This window comes from Pleurodeles waltl, chromosome 2_2 (assembly GCF_031143425.1).
Source record: "Pleurodeles waltl isolate 20211129_DDA chromosome 2_2, aPleWal1.hap1.20221129, whole genome shotgun sequence".
In the NCBI taxonomy this organism is placed as follows: Eukaryota; Metazoa; Chordata; class Amphibia; order Caudata; family Salamandridae; genus Pleurodeles; species Pleurodeles waltl.
Genome location: NC_090439.1, coordinates 905,820,029 through 905,839,048, shown reverse-complemented (window position 1 = coordinate 905,839,048; position 19,020 = coordinate 905,820,029). Strand labels below are relative to the sequence as shown.

The following is a 19,020-nucleotide window of genomic DNA, read 5'->3' as shown; positions in this document are numbered from 1 at the left end:
AGTCCACTCCACCCACCAGAGAGAACTGCTGCTGCAAAAAACCTGGGAACCGAGGAGCAGTCCAATACCCTCCACACCCAAGTAATGAAGGCCGTAAGACAGCCATGAAAAGGCAACGCAAAGACAAGAGGCTGAACAAATGGAGGGAATAGGCTACATCACCAGTCCGCAAAGAAAAAAGGAGAAAAACCCAACCCCCCCCCGAATGTGCTGCAGAATAACTGGAACCACCACCCTATGCACATAGTGCCCCGCAGAAGAGGAGGGGATGTCCGGCTCAGAACTTCTTTCAGAGGAACCACCAGCCACAGAAGTAACCCTTCCCCCGGAAGAGAAACAGCCACATACCCCTGACTGCAGCCCATCCACCAAAGCCCAGGACACAGCAGGCAAAACCATAGCCAGGACTCCTGCTGCCAAGTGAAAGCCCAGAAGCTCATCCGCTTCCAGCCATATGCCAGGCACAGTGTCTGACACAAGAGACCACATCGAATGTTGGCGCAGCATCAAGGGAAGCAAAAGCCACAGTGCATCCTGGCACTGACCTGTGACCCTGCACTGGCACAACAGCAGTAATCAACCTGTAGAGCAGTAAAGCACATGAAGTGCACACCATCCCCAGACAGTGTGAGATATGGCCGAATACAATGGATAGTATTGTACTGGCATGCCATTGGTATTGCAATGAAATGTGATACCACCTGTCAACAGCACTTTTCCCCACCATCAGGTAACTAATGTCCCCCCTAAATAGGGAGCAAAGATGACAAGGTCCAACATGGCAGGCGCTGATAGACTAAGTGAAAGCTTCAATCCACCGAAGAGCTCCCAAAAGACACCAAACATGCAGGCATCCAAGACACCAACCAAGTACAGAATGACCAAAGCAGCAGGCCAAACATGCAGGAAACAATAAAAAAAAAGAAAAAGACCTCCCCCCAAGGCCCTTACTGTGTGCAGCAGGCAGAGGAGGAGCCACGCGTCTACAGGCACCGCAGTAACTTCCACCAGCAAGCGCAGCAACCAAGAACGCCCACGACCCGGAAGCACAGCCCCAGCCACCTCGAGCCGGCAAACACCATCTACTGGCACAAAGAGGAATGTGGGAGAAGATCACACCACGTTGCCCTCCAACCAGTGTGTCCCGAATGCTAAAATGATGATCAGACCGGGCCTGCAGTGCCCGACTGGTAAACCACAACATGGAGACTCCAAACAAGAAAAGCAGAAAGCAGCCGCAGCACCGCACACGGCTGACTCGTCTGGTAAGACAAAAAAGAATGGAAGGATTGGCGGGGAGGGCCTTTTTATTTTCAGGTGAGGGGTCACGTGATAAGTGTCTGGTGAGGCAGGATTGCCTTATGAATGTAATGAAAGGAACTGAGGGAAGGAGTGATGAGGTAATGTGTGTTCCTGTTGGAGTTTGTCTTTAGTTTAGTTGGACTGGGTGATGGGGGGCTGTGAAGTGAGCAAGCAAAGAGTTTGGGTATGGGAGTTCCAATTTTTTTACCTTCCTAATGTGTATGGTAATTTTTAAACCAGCTTGAAGTATTTTTGTTGGAGAAGATGCTTAATTGTAGCTGGCCCGCCGGTATTCATTTTTGGGGGTTAACACTTATTTTTCCTCAAAAAAATGTGATGCAGAGTAAGAGAGAGAAAAACACAAGGGGGACAGAAGCAAAAAGAAAAGACTGAAAATTAGTGATGAACGGCGCAAGCAGCGATGAAAAAGAACCTACACAAGTGCTACAAAGAGGCAGGGAGCAACTAGTGGTGGATTAAAGAGGCATGGTATGGAACCAAGACTATGCAATCTAGTACTTGGTAACCCAACATTCAATACTTGGGTCCAAGCACTTGGGGGCATATTTAAGAGCCCCTACTGACAACTTAGCACCACCATAGTGTCATTTTTTTAATATTAAGGAGGCACTAAAGTGACATTTTCCCCGCGCCATATTTACAAAGTGGTGCAATGCATGCATTGTGCCACTTTGTAAACCCCTGCACCACATTATGCCTGCGCCAGGCACAATGTATGCAAGGGGGGTGTTACCCTGTTAGAGGGGGCGAAAAAATGGCGCAACAAATTCTAAGACATTTCCTTGGACCATTTTTTTCGGCACTTTTAACGCCTGCTCAGAGCTGAGGTTAAAAGGGGGCTTCCGTTATTCATAATGGCCCCCTATGTACTCTACAGAGTACAACAATAGCATAAAAAAATGACGCAATTGCCCCCTACCCTGCGCCATGGTGCGCCGTATTTAAAAATACGGCGCACACATGGTGGCGGTAGGGGGCGCTAAGGGACACACTGGGTGCAGTGCCACTTATCTTAAATCTGCTCCTTATTTTTTGCAAATTAAGCACAGACCAAACTCTAGGGGATTACTCCGTGACTGTAACATGCTGTGACTTTGAATTTTTTATTGTCTGATGTGTAACTGGTACACTATTTTTGCTTAAAAAACCAAGGAGCATTATTACGTGCTCTCAATATTCAAAGAAAGGAGTATTTCAGATCAACATAAACAATTTGGCAGCTGTTTTAGTTAGAATAATTTTCGGTGCTTTAAATTAATTTAATTATTTCTTTGGATAAAATTCGTAGAGATGCAACCGAAACAAATTGTATTTTGCTGTTTTATTACACAGTTGCCAATGCACTCATTGTCTATCTCGTGAGAGAATGAAATGGACCACATCCAACGCTAAGTGATCATGTGAAATGTTACTAAGAACTAGTCTGCTCTGCAGTGGGCCCCCTCGTTGGCGAGGCAGTGCTCGAGGACACATTGGGCCAATGGATTCCATTGAATTCAGTGTTCAACTAAACAATTCATACAGTCAGTCTGCACTCTCGTGTGTTTTCTCTCGGAAAGCACGAGCTCATTAACTTTAATTGCAACATTTTCTCTCCATCAATCGTAACTAAATAAATGTCTAGGTTAATATTTGCGAACACCCTTCTCGCACATAAAAGTAGCTCATGGATTTATCGGCTGGGAAGTCGATGCAGGACTTGGACAAAACAAAGTCGTTGGCGCTTCAGAAAGGAAGGGACAACACAACGACAGCGCAGCAGCGAACAGATGCCCCAGGCACCGTCTCTGAAAAGTAATTTCATTTTAATGTTCCGCTTAATTACAAGAACTACAAAGCAGAAATCCAAGAAATAAATACAGTCTATAATAATACTGACTAAACACTTCCCTTAAAGCAATATTAAAAGAACTATAGTGAAATTTCTCCAGGCCTACATGACAGAAGTCTAATGTAATTCGCGCATACACATCAATAACTTGGTCACAGAAGTGGGCCAGCCACTGAACGTTCGAGCCAGGCTCGAGCCTGAACCCTGACTCTAGCTCAGCTCGAGGTCCTGTTGGAACCTTGAGCCCATAGCGAACCCCAGATTCCGTTTGGCTTCTGGCTCTCTCCGTCTGTGATGTTAGCCCGGAGTTGCTGACTATTGAACCCTGCAATCAGGTTCGAGTCTCAGGCATCACCTCCACATCATGTGATTCTGGGCAAATCACTTAGGCCCTCATATTTCGACTTTGGCAGTTTGGCCAAAGCCAAACTGCTGAAACACTGCCGGTACTGCCAGGCCAGAGGTGAGCACCTCTGGCCTGGCGGTAGCCGTAATACCGCCATCGGTATTACGACTCGGCAGACTGCCAGCATTTTCCTGGTGGTTGCACCACCACGAAAATGCTGGTGGTCGTGCACCCTGCGACAGGAATCTCCATTCCTGTCGGCATTAGACACCCACCACATGACCACACACCTACATACACACACCCCCACTCACCCACGCATTCGCTTCCATGATCCCCACACACTTGCACTCAAACACGCACTCAGATACACCCATTCACTCGCAGACATGCACTCAGACACCCTTTTCCCCCTCTGCATTCACACAAACTTACACGCACTCATGCACACATACAAGACCTCCTCGGCATACACGCATTCACAAATGCACACACAGACACCTCCTACCCCCGCATTCATACACACAGGCAGACACCACACACATCCCTACTAACACCCCCACCAGCTCTCACACTGACATACACACACCCCCCACTCACACATACACATCCCCCCTCTGCATTCATTCACACCTCCACCCCTACACGCATGCATACATTCACACCCCATCCGCACACTTCCATACAAACACCCCCACCTGACCGCATGCATAAGCACAGACACCCCCACTCAGTCGCAAGCATACACACAGACACCCCCACTCACTCGTAAACTTGCACACCTGCACCCCCACTCGCATGCATCCCAATACACACACCTACTCACTCGCACGGTAGTGCTGGCAGTGGATATGCCTCTCTTCTGCCATCGGCCAGGCCCACAGTGTTGGATTTCCAACGGTAAACAAGCGGAAATCCGTCATAACTCATAATGTGGCGGTCTTCGGACAGCCAACACTGGGGTCTTCTGGCACCCGCAGCTTCAGCGGTCTTGTGAAAAGACCGCTGAAGTCGAAATGAGGGCCTAAGTCACCCCATGCCTATAAACAATGCAAATATTGCTCATGTAAAGCGCTCCAATACCTTGGGGTCGAGTTTGTGCTATATTTTCAGTACTGCAGAAGAATGCACCAAGAGGTAATAACAAATTCTTAAGATAAGGAAAGCCAAATAAATACTGATTTACTGGCTGATTTGAACAGAGTGAATTGAGAAAACCTAGATAAATTGTGACTTCTCTGCTTAAATTGTGTGATCGTAGACAAATATTTTATTTCACAAAAACTCCTTTTCTTCATTATTGTGTATGAAAACACTTTTGAATATGTGAGTTCAGACTACCAGTTGTACAAAATTATCACTTTTAATAAGTACTTCTCAGTGCAGTGCTATAATGTGCCCTACTAATGTCAAAGCTTTCCCATGTTAATCCTAGTCAGACATTTGGCTCGGCTCTTAGCTGGCTCTACCTGTTAATTTGTTGGCTCGCCCACGTCTACTTAATCACTGCCCAAATAGATCCCAGAGAGGCCCCATCAAAAAGGTAATTTAGGACACAATGTAGATTTTTAATAAAATGTCTTTTTTGATCTGAAAAATACAAAAAGTGCATAAGTGAACAGGACAGTAAACAATACATTTACTTTTTTTCTGATAATCCTGCTATCATTTCTGGGGAGAAAATGGATTGCTGCATCACAGAAGAGAACTGCAAGAAACTGGTCTTTTTCTCCTTCTTGTTTCTAAGGTGAGGCTTCTCTGGTTTCCAGCTAATTTTTTGCCCACTTTTGTTCTGTTGTTTTTTCTGTATGATTGTTATTTGCACCCAGGTGAGGCACTATGGAATAATTGAATGTGGAGTTGATTAATTCTGCACAATTCACATACAATAATCACCTCTGCATCCAGACTCCCTGGGCAAGGTAACAAGGTACTGTCTGTTGAGGCTTGGTCTAGGGACCACAAGAACTTAACACCATGTGGGTTCCACAGAACTCAGAACACGAAAGTGACCGATTGCATGCTGTGCTTTTCCCCCCATTTACTTCAATGGTATCCGTTTGAGAACTAAAAGAGCAACTATTTTTAAATGATTTAAATATCCACAACACTGGTTGTATGCAAGATACAAAGTTCGTTTTGGTGTCTGAATTAAGATAAAAATCTGCTTTATTTTTCTAAATTGGTGTTGGATTTCTTTCAATTCGTGTCAATTACTTATCGTCCATTTGGGTGTTGTGAGATGCTTTACACGTGTTCCTGTAGGTAGCCTGACTGCTCTCTGTCACTCTACCAGGACTGAGCTAAGGTTTACCGGTGTGAAGCTGAGGTCCACTTCTGGGTAATGTGTTAGTATTACAATTGTAAGACCCCCCCACCCCCCACAGGCATACCACATAATACTGCCACCTTGCTACAAACACCATAAGGTATTTTCATGTTGTATTCCCACAAGTTCACACATTCCAAATATAGCCTTGGGTTTTGCCTCTTTGAGGCTTTCCAACATATCTTCTTCAACCCCCCATTTCTCTATATATCCACCAACACAATGAGTGGTCAGCACTTTACTCTTCTCCTGTATTCTTTTACCTGACAGAAGTGTTTACTTTTCCATCCTCTTGTCTCTTGTGACTCTGGTTTGTTTTTTCTAATTGTTTTTATCTGTTCTACTGTTATACCTTGCACTTTTCTTAACAATAATATTTGTGTACAGGCTTCACAGCACACTGAATTCTGTTGCAGTAGTGTACATATTATACACTGCTTTTCCCTCTCACTGCTACTAGTTCAATTTGTCTCAGAAAGCTCAGTCAGCCCTGCTAGAATTACAACCTGTGACCTGATGTTTGTCTGCTTTGTGCAATAGCAACTAGTGGGTTGAGCTCATTTTTATTTACTGACTTTAGTGACAAGGACTGTGATTATTACTTGAGATGGGAATACTCCTTTTCTCACATGCTATCCAACACAGTAACCAATAACAGCACTTGAGGGTCACAACTCACTCCAGCAGAGGCCAACAGAAGTGTGCAGGGAAGATCTATTTGGAACTGGTCAGTTGGGCATTTACAGGAAATATCTCTTGAATTGTGTTGTATCCCTGTAGTTTCAACAGGATGTCAATCTTCTGACCCTTGGAGGCCACGTCTTTGTCCTGGGTACAAGAGGTAGGGCAGGGCTAAGTTGTTTATACTTACACATGCACTTTTCAGTGCCACAGTTGATCCAGATTGTTTCTTAGAATCTGCCTGAAATTATAAAATGGGTCTTGACTCCACTGTTCTGTTCTTGCTATTCATCTATCACACTATGAGTTGTATGTTTGTAGGATTTAAAACCGTTTGTATTTCAACAGCTGGCTTCAGCCCTTGGAGACTGATAAACGTTTCATCAACCAATTTTTCACCTCTTCATATTAAAATTTTAATGCAAAACAAAAAAAGTTAACGTATTAATGTGATTAGATGTGATAATCGAATTGCGCGCACTGAATCAACTGTGCTGTTCCAAATTACATTATGAAAAAATAATAAAATTTTAACTCAGTACTTACCCTTGACAGTGTTTGTTTTGTTTGCAACACTCCCATACGACATCCCAACACCCAACCCGAACAACAGCATAATGCATACATTACCACTGCTTGGAAATTACATATAATTGGATAGCTTTAGGTTAAAAAAACACCTACCACCATTATATGCTTCACATATATTCATTTAAAAAAAATTGGGTCATATGTTATAGCAAACATCCTGCAAAGTGTAATATGCTATATATAGGACTACGAAAGAGCTCCCAATATATTTGACACAAAGATACACCACACGCAAATACCCAACACACTAAATTAGACCGGTCATGTTAATGAGATTGAACATAGTCTCGATATGCAATATGGCCAACTATCATGAGGGTCTGAACTGGACTTACTAGCATGATGCATGAAATACACCACCCAACACAAGACATAAGATAGATAATTTCACATACATACAACATAGCCAGGTCATTTTTTAGAGCTGGCTGTCACCGGTTACTAGTTACCAGTTAAAACAACCCACAACACACCGGCCCAGATACAAATATACATTTCTTGACTCCAATAGAACATGTTTGACAGACCTCCGAGCACTCCCATGAATACAATATGACACCACAGTCATTAAGCTGGCATACTGGAGTCACAGCAACAAAATAATTCTCTCTTCACACAACTGGCTCCCTTCCGAAGTCAAAAAATCATCTTAGTCAGATGATGCATACAGGAGAGCAATAAAGACATGTAGATGACTTTGATAACACTCTAACATCACACCTCATAGAGATATACATTATAGTAAAGAACCTAGGGAAACTGTTTCTTAAACTGTAACCTAGCAGCAACTATGCACATGGTACACACACACATATATATATATATATATACATATATATATATAATCACTATATATATTCACTGAAAAAAACAAAGGTTTCAGGGACGTTATAGTTAGATTGCCGTTTTACCCATACAAAAACATAGAAATTCAGCTGTTATACTTATACTTATACTTATGTTAAGAAACTATAACTCGTGACCTAAAGTTATTTTACGGCATGAGTTATAGTTTATTCAGATAAGTATAACTATAAGTATAACTCCTGAATTTCTATGGTTTTTTCATAGGTAAAACTTCAACCTAACTATAATGTCCCTCTAACTTTTGTTTTTTTCAGTGAATTTCTATGGTTTTTTTAAACACACATGTTAATATTTATGTCAGGTTGCAGCAAACCAATCAGGGCCTAGCTTTTCCCCAGAATCAGAGGAGGATCTGAGGAGGATCCTTGCAACCATGGATTGGCTGAAAAAAGGGCAATTTTTTGCCCATGACTCCTATGGGGTCAGGATACCTGTGTTATGACCCCTTATATGTTTTTACACAGTTTTTTTCCCTCCTCTCCGGGCAATGCGAGAAACAAAATGGAGGCCTCAACTTTTCTGGCAGGTTGTGGGCAGCCAATCAGGGCATTGCTTTTCCTCCGAATCCACAGAGGATACAAGGAGGATCTAAGGAAGATCCAAGGAGGATCCATGTCCTCATATATACAAATTTGGTTGTCATTTAATAACTAAATAACTACTGAATGGATTTACACCATATAACAAACAGGCCTCTTTCTGGACCAAGAGCTGCCTTTCTGTCAAATTTGGTGTAATTCCGTCCAGTGGTTTCAGCACTATTGCTTTTCAAAATATCTATGGAAAATGAATGGGGGAAATGTGTTTTTGGACCCCAGCTTTTTCTCGGCCCCTACTGATGGATCACCCTGAAACTTTTCAAACAGCAACTGAAGTGACCTCTGTTCTTTCTTTGGAAAATTTCATGACGATTCATCGAACGAGGCAAACGTTATCAGCAAAACAAAAAATCACTTTTTCTATAGAAACTAGGTCCTAACTAGAATTACCTAGTGGCGACCGCCACTATGTAATCTAGAAGGTGCAACATGGCACACACATATATATATATTTTGACGGATCAACACCGAGAAATCTGACTAGACACAATTTCACATTAATTTATAAAGTGCCCTGCCGGCTGGAACGCAATAATGTTTATGTTACTAATGTAACACGTAGTGGCACCAAAACACTACTTGTGCAGACAAATCTTCTGTTACCAAACACAATAAAAATGGTAAATGAGAAATCCCAGAGATATGTGGCAGGGCGGCCAGATTCCGCAAAATACTATTAGGCCATGTAAATAGCAGAGGTCAATTCAACACATGCTTGTTGCACAACATAAAATGTGGTGCATGCCACTGAACTGCATATCTTTTGTGTTTTGTCATGTTGGACTTGTCAGGATCATGAAACTACCTTGAAAGTCTCAGGTATGGTCCATGCCCCTATCGGCGAGCTCTCCAGCCAGGCCTGGTTCCCTCTGCCACAGTGACAAGTTCCTGATATCCTGAGTGATACGTTTAGTTTTGTCACGGAGAATGCCACAAATCTTCCTTCGAGTTATAGCATGAAGATTCTAAAGTGGGCAAAATGTAATAGATTTGCCCAATGTACCCTCTTAAAGATAAGGTAAGCTCATGTGGTATTTAATTGTTTTCAAGGATGGAGACAGGGGCCCTTGGAGACTGAACCTGCAATATGTTGGCTACTGAAATTACTGCCCACTGCATTAGTACTTAACTTGAAGTCAGGATGAAAGTGGAGAAAAGCCCTCTTTTGTAGAGACTGATTCAAAAGACTCGCAGACATTACTTTGTGAAATAACCAACATTTTTTAAGTCTTTCCAAACACGGTGAGGGAGACAGCGTGTGTCCGTTTTTGACTGTGTGTTTACAAATTCCTTGTGAAATCCGCCAGACGCCTCACTATACTCGACTGAAAGTACCTGCACCCAACTATTTATCACAAAATACATTTATTATGGGGTGTGACACCCTCCCCACGCCTGAAGCAATGCCCCTGCCAAAACCACACAGAGCCATAAGTATTGTACTAGGGTAAACACTAATGCCTTCTCAGATCAAGCAGGACTTTATCCTGTGGCTTCTGCATCAGTGGTGATAGCCTGAAGCTTTTTCCTGAAGTACTTGAGCTTAGCCAGCAGGTGGTGCAGGTCACTGGGTACTGGGGACGGAAGCTAACGGTGACAAGCGCAGAAAAGAATATTAATCTCTCAGTTCAAATAAAACGATCAGGAATCAGAACAGTGGCGGCCCGTCCTTTAGGGCTGAGGGGCCACGCCCCCCCACCCCATGAAGAGTGTCTGTCAGGCTGAACAAAGGTCAGCCTGACAGACACTCTTCATGTTCAGGTCAGGCAGCCAGGAGCAGACATGTGCGATTTGCGCAGACTCCTGGCTACCTGAGCTGAACTTTGCTGGGCTGAGGAGTTCACAGCTCCTATGGGCGTGACCTCCTCGGCCCAGCAAAGGTGCCTCGAGGCCCTCCCCTGGGTGACGAGGAAAGCGTCACCCATTGACACTCTCCCTGGGCGCTTCAGGTTTAAGCCCTGAAGCGCCCAGGGCGAGTGTCAATCAGTGACACTTCGTCACAGAGTGGGGTGGGGTCAGCAGTCTCACTGACCCATCCCACTCTGTGACGAGGCTGGGACTGCTGCCTTCCTTCCCTCAGGTCAGCCAATGTGGGAAAGCAGCAGTCCCAACCCTCCTGGGACCTGGAGGCTAAAGGTAAGTGTGTGTGTGTGTATGTATGTGTGTTATGTTTTACATTGAATGTTTGGTGCGCGCGTGCATGTTTGAGTGTTATGAATGTTGTTAATGGATGTGCGTGTGTGTGTGAAAGAATGAATGTGTGTGATCTTGTAAAATTAATGTTTGGTGCGTGCGTGCATGTTTGAATGGAATGAGTGTTGTTAATGGATGTGCGTGCGTGCGTGTGTGAAAGAATGAATGTGTGTGATCTTGTAAAATGAATGTTTGGTGCGTGCGTGCATGTTTGAATGGAATGAGTGTTGTTAATGGATGGGCGTGCGTGCGTGCGTCTGTGTGTGAAAGAATGAGTCTGTGTGTGTGTGTGTGTTTGTGTGTGTGTGTGTGTGTGTGTGTGTGTGCCCCGCCCGCCCCCCTCCCAAAGCTTCCGGCCGCCACTGAATCAGAACAAACCTGTGGTGTGATTGGATGCTATTTTAGGCAGCAGCGATTTTCATTTAGTTGTTTCAGGTGCTTTAAGTCGCTTTTTGTCGTTCTGTTGGTATTACATTTAGTATATACACTGTGTGAGTCAGCACCACCACTTTTCCTGTTTTACAGTTCCTGTAATTTTTACATTATATTAATAAATATATGTTGCCATTAGCTTAAAAACACAAATAACTAAAATGTTTAAGTAACTACTAATGCACCAATATATGAATACTGATGGGAGAGGTTTCCCCAGACATTTAAGCTATGCTTGAAACTCGCAGACGCATTATCCATGTTGCATGAGAAGTGTATAGCAAACTTCGGTGGATTCCATGAGGCGGACCTTTCTGTACTCTGCATACTGACCGCTGACTGGTGAACTGTGGGCACCTATAGTCCAGAGCCCGCCTAACGCATTGCAGCTATAGGGGAACGACTGGGACGTGCTGCTGGAGACCTGATATTGCTTTCTGACTCACCGTGGAGTTGAAGATTGGTGGAGCGTACCTTCAGTTGGAAGTTTGGTAAAAGTCTGTGACCCACGTGTGGAGATAAATACCTGTACAGTGATCTCTGTGAGCTATGCCGGGCGAGTGGGGAAGCAGACATCTTTATTTCTTACAGTTTCTCCTGTACATGTGGGGCGAGATGTTCCATAGTTAGTAAGTAGCTGATTTTGGAACACGAGCACCTCAGACTTCACCTAGCTTTTGACAGTGTGGTGTGATGTGTACCTAAAAGACACCTGCACAGTATACTGTCACATTTCATTACCCCTTGCAACAGCCCGTCACACACTCCCCATCACACCACACTTTCTGGTCTCCCTGGGACTCAGCACAGCATTCCGCCCTATGTGCAGCTCCTCACTTTCAAGAAACTCCAGGTACAATAAAAATCCTGCCTATAGTGCACTCTACAGTTCTGTCAAGTTGGGTTGTGCTAGGAGGAGTTGCTTCTATGACACAAGATCTAGGCTAGGCTGATAAGGCTCTTGGATACCCTTGCTTTGACACACTCTTCTGCCATCATGTTTTGTATCACAACTGTTTCACACCTCCACATTCCACCATCAAGTGATTTCAAAAGTAAATTTAATTTGAGCACTCTCCAGCACCTGATCTCCTAAATAGCTTACGTCCTTTCCCACTTACGCTGATCCCAGGCCCTCTACACCAAGCAGCGAAGCTCTGCCTCCTACGGCAGACTTTTTGTTGGTGTCAGAGATGGTCTGCTGTTGGTTTGTGGGTCTGTAAGTGGGAAGGGTGTTTTTTTTGCTTCGAGCCATGGCCTCAGTGGTTATCACCCTCCTAAAGCTTGTGCTCCTAGATACTTCAGCCCAATATCCCTTGTAAGGATCCCTTACGTTATTGCCCTCTGCCCAACTGAACTGCCACTCTTACATGCACTTTTCCTGATATTTATAAATGTAAGAAGAATTTTTCTATGTCCCACGTGATAATATGACTTTTACTGGTTGAGAAATGTTTTGGCATTACACTCATTGAGAATGGCGATTACATTTACAAATATGGTATTATATTACAGCCTGATGTTGACTGTGGTTGGTTCAGAAGCTGGTTTGGAAGTTTACTGTTAGCATTTTATGATTATAGACAAGCCATCCGCGTTATCTGTGTCTTACACATTAACAACTCATATGCTTTTATTTTATGGAGACTATTACTACTTGTACTGCACTTTTACACTACGTCTATGCCTGCTCTGTGCATTACAAATCTGCCATTCAACAATTAGATCTCAGCTTCCTCAATTAATTTATATTCCCGGCTTTGCTGTCAAATATTCTTGATCATTCCCTGTCTCATCTAAAACTGTTGGCTGGATAACATCAAGACATGCTGGTGAATCGATTCTCCTGAGATGGACCAATACAATTAAACCATGAAAAAAGTCTCTGGGGCCGCCTGCATAAAGAAACGGGTGCAGTCAGATCTAGAAATAGACACACGGGCCATTGTGGCAAGTGCATGTCTACAGGGAAGTGCCACCAGAAAAGGGCAGCACCTTCCTTCCCGCAATCACTTGACCTCCCAACCTTCTCTGCCAGCTCTGCTCTGTACTCAGCACCCCTTTCACAGGTCTATTAAGAAACACCTTAGAGTAAAATTTAATAAATTATATAACACCAACATGAGACAAATCAAATAAGTAGAACCGGTGATATGTAATTATAAAAAATTATGTAAAAAATAGTGGTTAAAAGAACAAAGCACCAACTGTGGTTATTTGGTCGCGCCGGACCAGAACAAAATCACAGGTTCAGGCCGACTTCAATGCAGAATGGGCTGGATACATGGACCAAGCTAGGCCCCCTGAACTAAGTACCTTTAAATCCTGGTTGCGGAACGTTGTGTGGTCCCGCTTCAAGGATGTGTCAAGCAGCAGCAGTTCTGAAAAGCTGTGGGCTGTGATGTGAGGTTCTGCGTTGCAGATGCATAAGCCAGTGGAGGTTCTAATGAAGCCATCAATGGTGCTTGCAATAGGAAGTCCTGCATAATCGTTGAGGATGCCATCGACAAGGGCTTGTAATGCGAAGGTCTGTCGGGGATGCATCATGCATATGTAAAAACTTGTATTTAGGTTGGTGATGGTGCACCTGACACAGTGAGTGGCCCACAACTCTGTATGTGGAATGCACTGTCGTTCTACCCTATAAAAATATGACACTTGGCTCCTTCTCAGGCCTACAGAAAGACAGCTTAGATGGCAGAGCTATAAATGGTCCCTGCATCCTCTTACAACACAACTAGCAAGTTTGTACCTATGCACATAAATATTCATGACAGAATGACTTTGATTAATGGCCCTGAAGAATGCCCCAGAATCCAATAATTGGTCCAAGCAAGGCCAGAAACATGTTGACCTTTTTTCTCTACGGGAGATCCCTTGTTGACTTCCCTTCACTGTTCTTGTTCTATCCCTTGGAGGCACCAGAATAAAATTCAGAATAAGCACACCAAAAGGTAGTTTTAATTCACTTCATCTGCATGTAGTTAGCACTATGTACCTCTAACCCTCACCAACTCCTTATCTACGTTAAGTAATAACACAACAAAAAGACCACTACAAGATCTCTTAGAGTTGTTTTTCACTACTGCAGGATAGGATAACATTGGAGTTACCTTCTAACATTTAATAAACTGTAACTTTCAACTGGGAGTAGGTAGACAGGTCGAATTTGGTGTCCAACGAATTGTAATAAAGCCTACTTCAATGGTAAAGTCAGACTTTTAATCACAATTCTGACAATGAGACAAAGGGTAGCTAGGTGTTGGCAGGTTATGCCACTATGAGTTAGCGAGGGAGAGGAGCTGTCACCTACCACACTTGCACATCACAAAGGCCTTGTCTGGGCACTCTCACAAAGGGGTTGACACTAGTTTATTGTGATCCCAGACCATTTGGGACCAGGGCAAGGAGTAGGGAAATTCCAAGCACATCTGTGGGGGAAAGGTGGAGGTGAGGGGTGTGGAATCCTCTGGAAGCTTATCCCACTTCAAAAATGTCACTGTACTGGACTACTGCCTTGCTACCCACTTGCCGCGATGAGAAGGACTGGATTTGCAACTCTAATCTCAGGACCCCGGAGTGACTCCAATGGTAGTTGGCCAACCACCCGATCAGAAGCCTCAAGGGCATAACAGGATTACAACAACCTTGAACCCAGAACCAGGACTATCTGTACTACCCTGCCAAGTAGTGTCACCCCAGTCCTGGACTCTTGTAAGTGCCTCCTAAGGTGCTCTGCCAGCCCATCTGTGGACCCAGGAGACCCCATGCATCTCCTCTGCTGCACAGCACAATCTCAAACAGAAAAAATGCATCACCTCTGCTGGGCGGACTCGCCCAGCGCCAGGACTTTGCATTGCCCTCTGAGCCCACAGCCTCATCAGAACCACTGCTGTGTGATGCATCCCCCACACAGGTCCTCGCATTTCAGGCCTCTCCTCAACGGCAGCCTTGCTGATGATGCAGGATGATGATTGCAAGCCCCGTAGCTTCTTTGGAACCAGTCAGTCAGCAAAGCATCTTGAAAGAACGATTTTGCATTGCATACCTCCTTGTCGACAGCCTCCTTGACTATTATGCAGGACTTCTCATCACATCCTCGCAGCTCCTCAGAACCAACGTTGCGTCACACATCTCTGACCCAGACCTTGCATTGCCCTGTCTGCTCAACGCACCCTCGACATGGGACTCCGCAACTCTTCACAACCAGAATTCAAGGTACTCTTGTTCAGCGGGCCTAAATGGGTCCCTGTATCTGGCCTGATCTCCATTGCGGTTGGTCTGAACTTTTGAATTCGTTGCTACTTTGTGCTTTCTGGCACTATCTTCACTTAAATCTTTAAAACTGCATATCTCTGGTTCTGCTGATTGTACTTTTGTTGTTTTGGTCTTAAATTATTTATTAAAATGTACTTTATTTTTCTAAATTGGTGTAGGAGTTTTCTTGTGTTGTGTTTCACTTTATTACTGTTTAAGGTGCTGCGTAACGCTACATGCCTCTGAGTTACGTCTGACTGCTCTGTGCCAAGCTACAAGAGGGTTGAGCAGATTAATTTGAGGTTTGCCTGTGACGTCACCCTGACTGCTACTCCATCTTCCAGTAGCACAATTTTAGTCGTAGGTGCCCGATTGACTTAAATGTTTTTAGTAAGTCAGTGTTCAAATATTAACCCCCCACCCTATTTTTGTTTTGCCCGTTTTTGCTGATCATAGTAGGTAAAGTGAACATGTGACCTGTACTTCAGAGTTTGGGGATTAAAGAATCACCATTATGTGAAATGTGACTGTGAACTAGAATCTTTAATATTATTTTGCTCATAAGTATGCAAAAATGTTTGCTCGTGTTTCTCTTTATAGAGCTTGCTCTACACTTGTTTGACTCATGGATTTATTATCTTTATAAGGTACAAAGATGAGCCCTTCAAGCATACACTCAAGGCTGCACATTCAATGTTTTTTGTCTTGTTATTGATGGTAAAGTGTTTCTGCGAAATTATCCCCATGTTCCACTTCAAAAGTATTATCAATGTTTTCAAATATCACCTGGAAATTAGTTGTTTAATTTCCTTCATGTCAATGTCTCTACATTAAATCTCCATGGTTCATTCTTGCCTTGCTGCTTTCAGAGTATTTTCAATGTTCAAGGAGGCTTTTTTTGCCTTGAGTTGAGTTTGTGTAGTAAATATATTTGTTGGCGTGGGTGAAGAAGGCTCCAAACTGTATTGTTCCCATTTTTTGGCTTGTGGGTCTACGCCATGGTTTCAGCTCTATTCTATGGCTGATTTGGGGTGAGTTGTACGTCATGTTTTTTAGGCTATGTGGCTGTGCTGAGTTACTGTGGTATGTTAGTTCAGCTCTATAGCTGTTGAATGCTAAAATGAGTTTCTATGGCATGTTATTACTGCTCTTTCACTGACTTCAGGTGCGTTTCTATGAGATGCTATTTCTGCATCTTGACTGGGATGGGGTGGGTTTCTATGCCTTTGTTATTTTGCTGTGTGGCTTTGTTGAGGTGAGTCTCTATGGCATAATATTTGGCTCCCTAACGAGGTGTTTGTGGCATGCTCTTCCAGTTCTGTGGCTATGCCGACGTAAATGTTTGTGACATGCTCTTCATGTTCAGTGCCGAGGTAAGTGTGTGTGGCACACTCTTCCTGTTCTGTGCCGAGGTAAGTGTGTGTGGCATACTCTTGCTGTTCTGTGCCGAGGTAAATGCTTGTGACACTCTCTTCCTGTTCTGTGGCGAGGTAAGTGTTTGTGGCACTCTCTTCCTGTTCTGTGGTGAGGTAAGTGTTTGTGGCACGCTCTTCCTGTTCTGTGGTGAGGTAAGTGTTTGTGGCACGCTCTTCCTGTTCTGCAGTGAGGTGTTTGTGGCACGCTATTCCTGTTGTGTGCCGAGGTACGTGTCTGTGGCACACTCTTACTATTCTGTGGCTGTGCCGAGGTAAATGTTTGTGGCATGCTATTCCTGTTCTCTGGATGTGCTTAGGTAATGGTTTGTGGCATGCTCTTCCTGTTCTGTAACTGTGCCGAGGTAAATGTCTGTGGCATGCTCTTCCAGTTCTGTGGCTGTGCTGTGAAGTAAGTGTTTGTGGTATGCTCTTTCTGTCCTGTGGCTGTGCTGAAGTATGTGTTTGTGGCATGCTCTTTCTATCATGTGGCTGTGCGAGGTAAGTGTTTGTGGCATGCTCTTTCTGTCCTGTGGCTGTGCTGAAGCAGGGCTGGCTTTAGGGCCGTGCGAGCGGTGTGGCCGCACCAGGCGCTGACCTGGATAGGGGGGTGCTGAAATCTCGCGGTGTGTGTGGCGGGGGGCGCTGTGTTTGGCAATAACTTATGAAACTTGCAATTTTAAGCACCTACTGAAAAGTTGCTTGTGCATCGAGCCTTCAGGAAGGAATTAAAATGTCACGATACCTCCTTTGATTAGTGTTCCTGCTAGGGAGAGAGATGGGAGTTTTGTCTAGCAGCAGCTTTGACTTGTCATAAAGTAGCGTAGATGGCTAATTACCTGCTGCAAAGAACAGAAATATATTTTATGTGGATAGTGAGTGGATTAGTAAAACCAGCTTTAACAAGCTCTTTACAAACAAGTGTATGTGAAAGGGGGGCTATGGAGAGATGAGGGACACATTTGCCGGGTGGTAGTGAGGGAATCCGAGGAGGTGGTCATGGGGTGGGGGCGCCAAAAATGACTGTTGCACAGGGCACCACCAGTGCTAAAGCCGGCCCTGTGCTGAATGAAGTAAGTGTTTGTGGCACACTCTTCCTGTTCTGCGGTTGTGCGAGGTAAGTGTTTGTGGCACATTCTTCCTGTGCTGTGGCTGCACAGAGGCGAGTGTTTGTGGCATGCTCTTCCTGTTTTGCGGCTGTGCGAGGTCAGTGTTTGTGGCACGCTCTTCCTGTTCTGTGGCTGTGCGAGGTAAGTGTTCGTGGCATGCTCTCCTATTCTGTGGCTGTGCTGAGGTTCGAATGTTTTGTTCGGAAAGTGTGATGAGGCATGTCTCGGATGCATGTCGTTTCCTTCTTGTTGCTGTTCTGCCTTTTCCACAGAAGGCATAACATGTTGGTATGTTCACATTGATGGTGCTGCTGTCCTGCATAGCTGTGTGTATACTATCCCTTTAAAATAATCAAGAAGTGCTGGTTGTCAGAAACCGGCAGTGCCTGCTATTTAAAGAGCTGCAGAGAGCAGTCACCTCCGCTCATTAGCAGGTGCAGGCGTGGGTTAGCAGCAAAGGTACCACTGACGCACAGGGAGGAAGTAGGTCACCTTTGCTGCTGGCATCCAATCGAAGGGGCGGAGTCTTCTTCGGTGCCTTTCAGGCTCACAGGAAGGTACAAGTGAAGGACTTTTTCCAAGAGAGTTTACTGACTGCGTAAACGGACCTCACAGGAGAAGCAGTGAAAACTAAAACATCCAACTAAAACATACAATTTCTGAATAAGAGGCTAGCGCATATTCTTTGGGGGGCATGAGGATGGGGGTGAGGGGATCCCCAACCAGTGGAAAAGGTAGAGTTCTTGTGAATTCCATGCAGTGCCTGACAATACAGTTGTCATGACTGGACACTGTGGCCCTCATTACAACCCTGGCGGTTGGTGATAAAGTGGCGGTAATACCACCAACGGCCGGCGGTAATCAATATGAAATTATGACCATGGCGGAAACCGCTCGGACAGACAGCCACTTTAACACACAGACCGCAAGGGTGAAATCAACAAGCACCACAGTGGTAACCGCCTACAGCCAGGGGGAAGACAATGTTCAGCCCACTAAATTATGAGACACTAATCTGCCACCTTTTCCGGGGCAGTACCAACGACATCA

The 19,020-nt window shown here is 44.5% G+C and overlaps 1 protein-coding gene across 6 annotated transcripts in view; it reads right to left on the bottom strand.

Moving 5' to 3' along the window:
• Positions 1–19,020, bottom strand: part of OXR1 (oxidation resistance 1) — a 1,752,159-nt gene that overhangs the window by 706,890 nt on the left and 1,026,249 nt on the right. For 2 of the 6 annotated variants that reach the window (XM_069220608.1, XM_069220611.1), the window contains exon 1: positions 952–1,243. The exons of the other annotated variants lie outside the window; for them this stretch is intronic. In XM_069220608.1, the coding sequence (XP_069076709.1) occupies positions 952–1,204 (253 nt within the window). In that variant the 5' untranslated portion in view covers positions 1,205–1,243. Of the gene's footprint in view, positions 1–951; positions 1,244–19,020 lie in introns of those variants that run through there. 6 annotated transcript variants of the gene reach the window in all.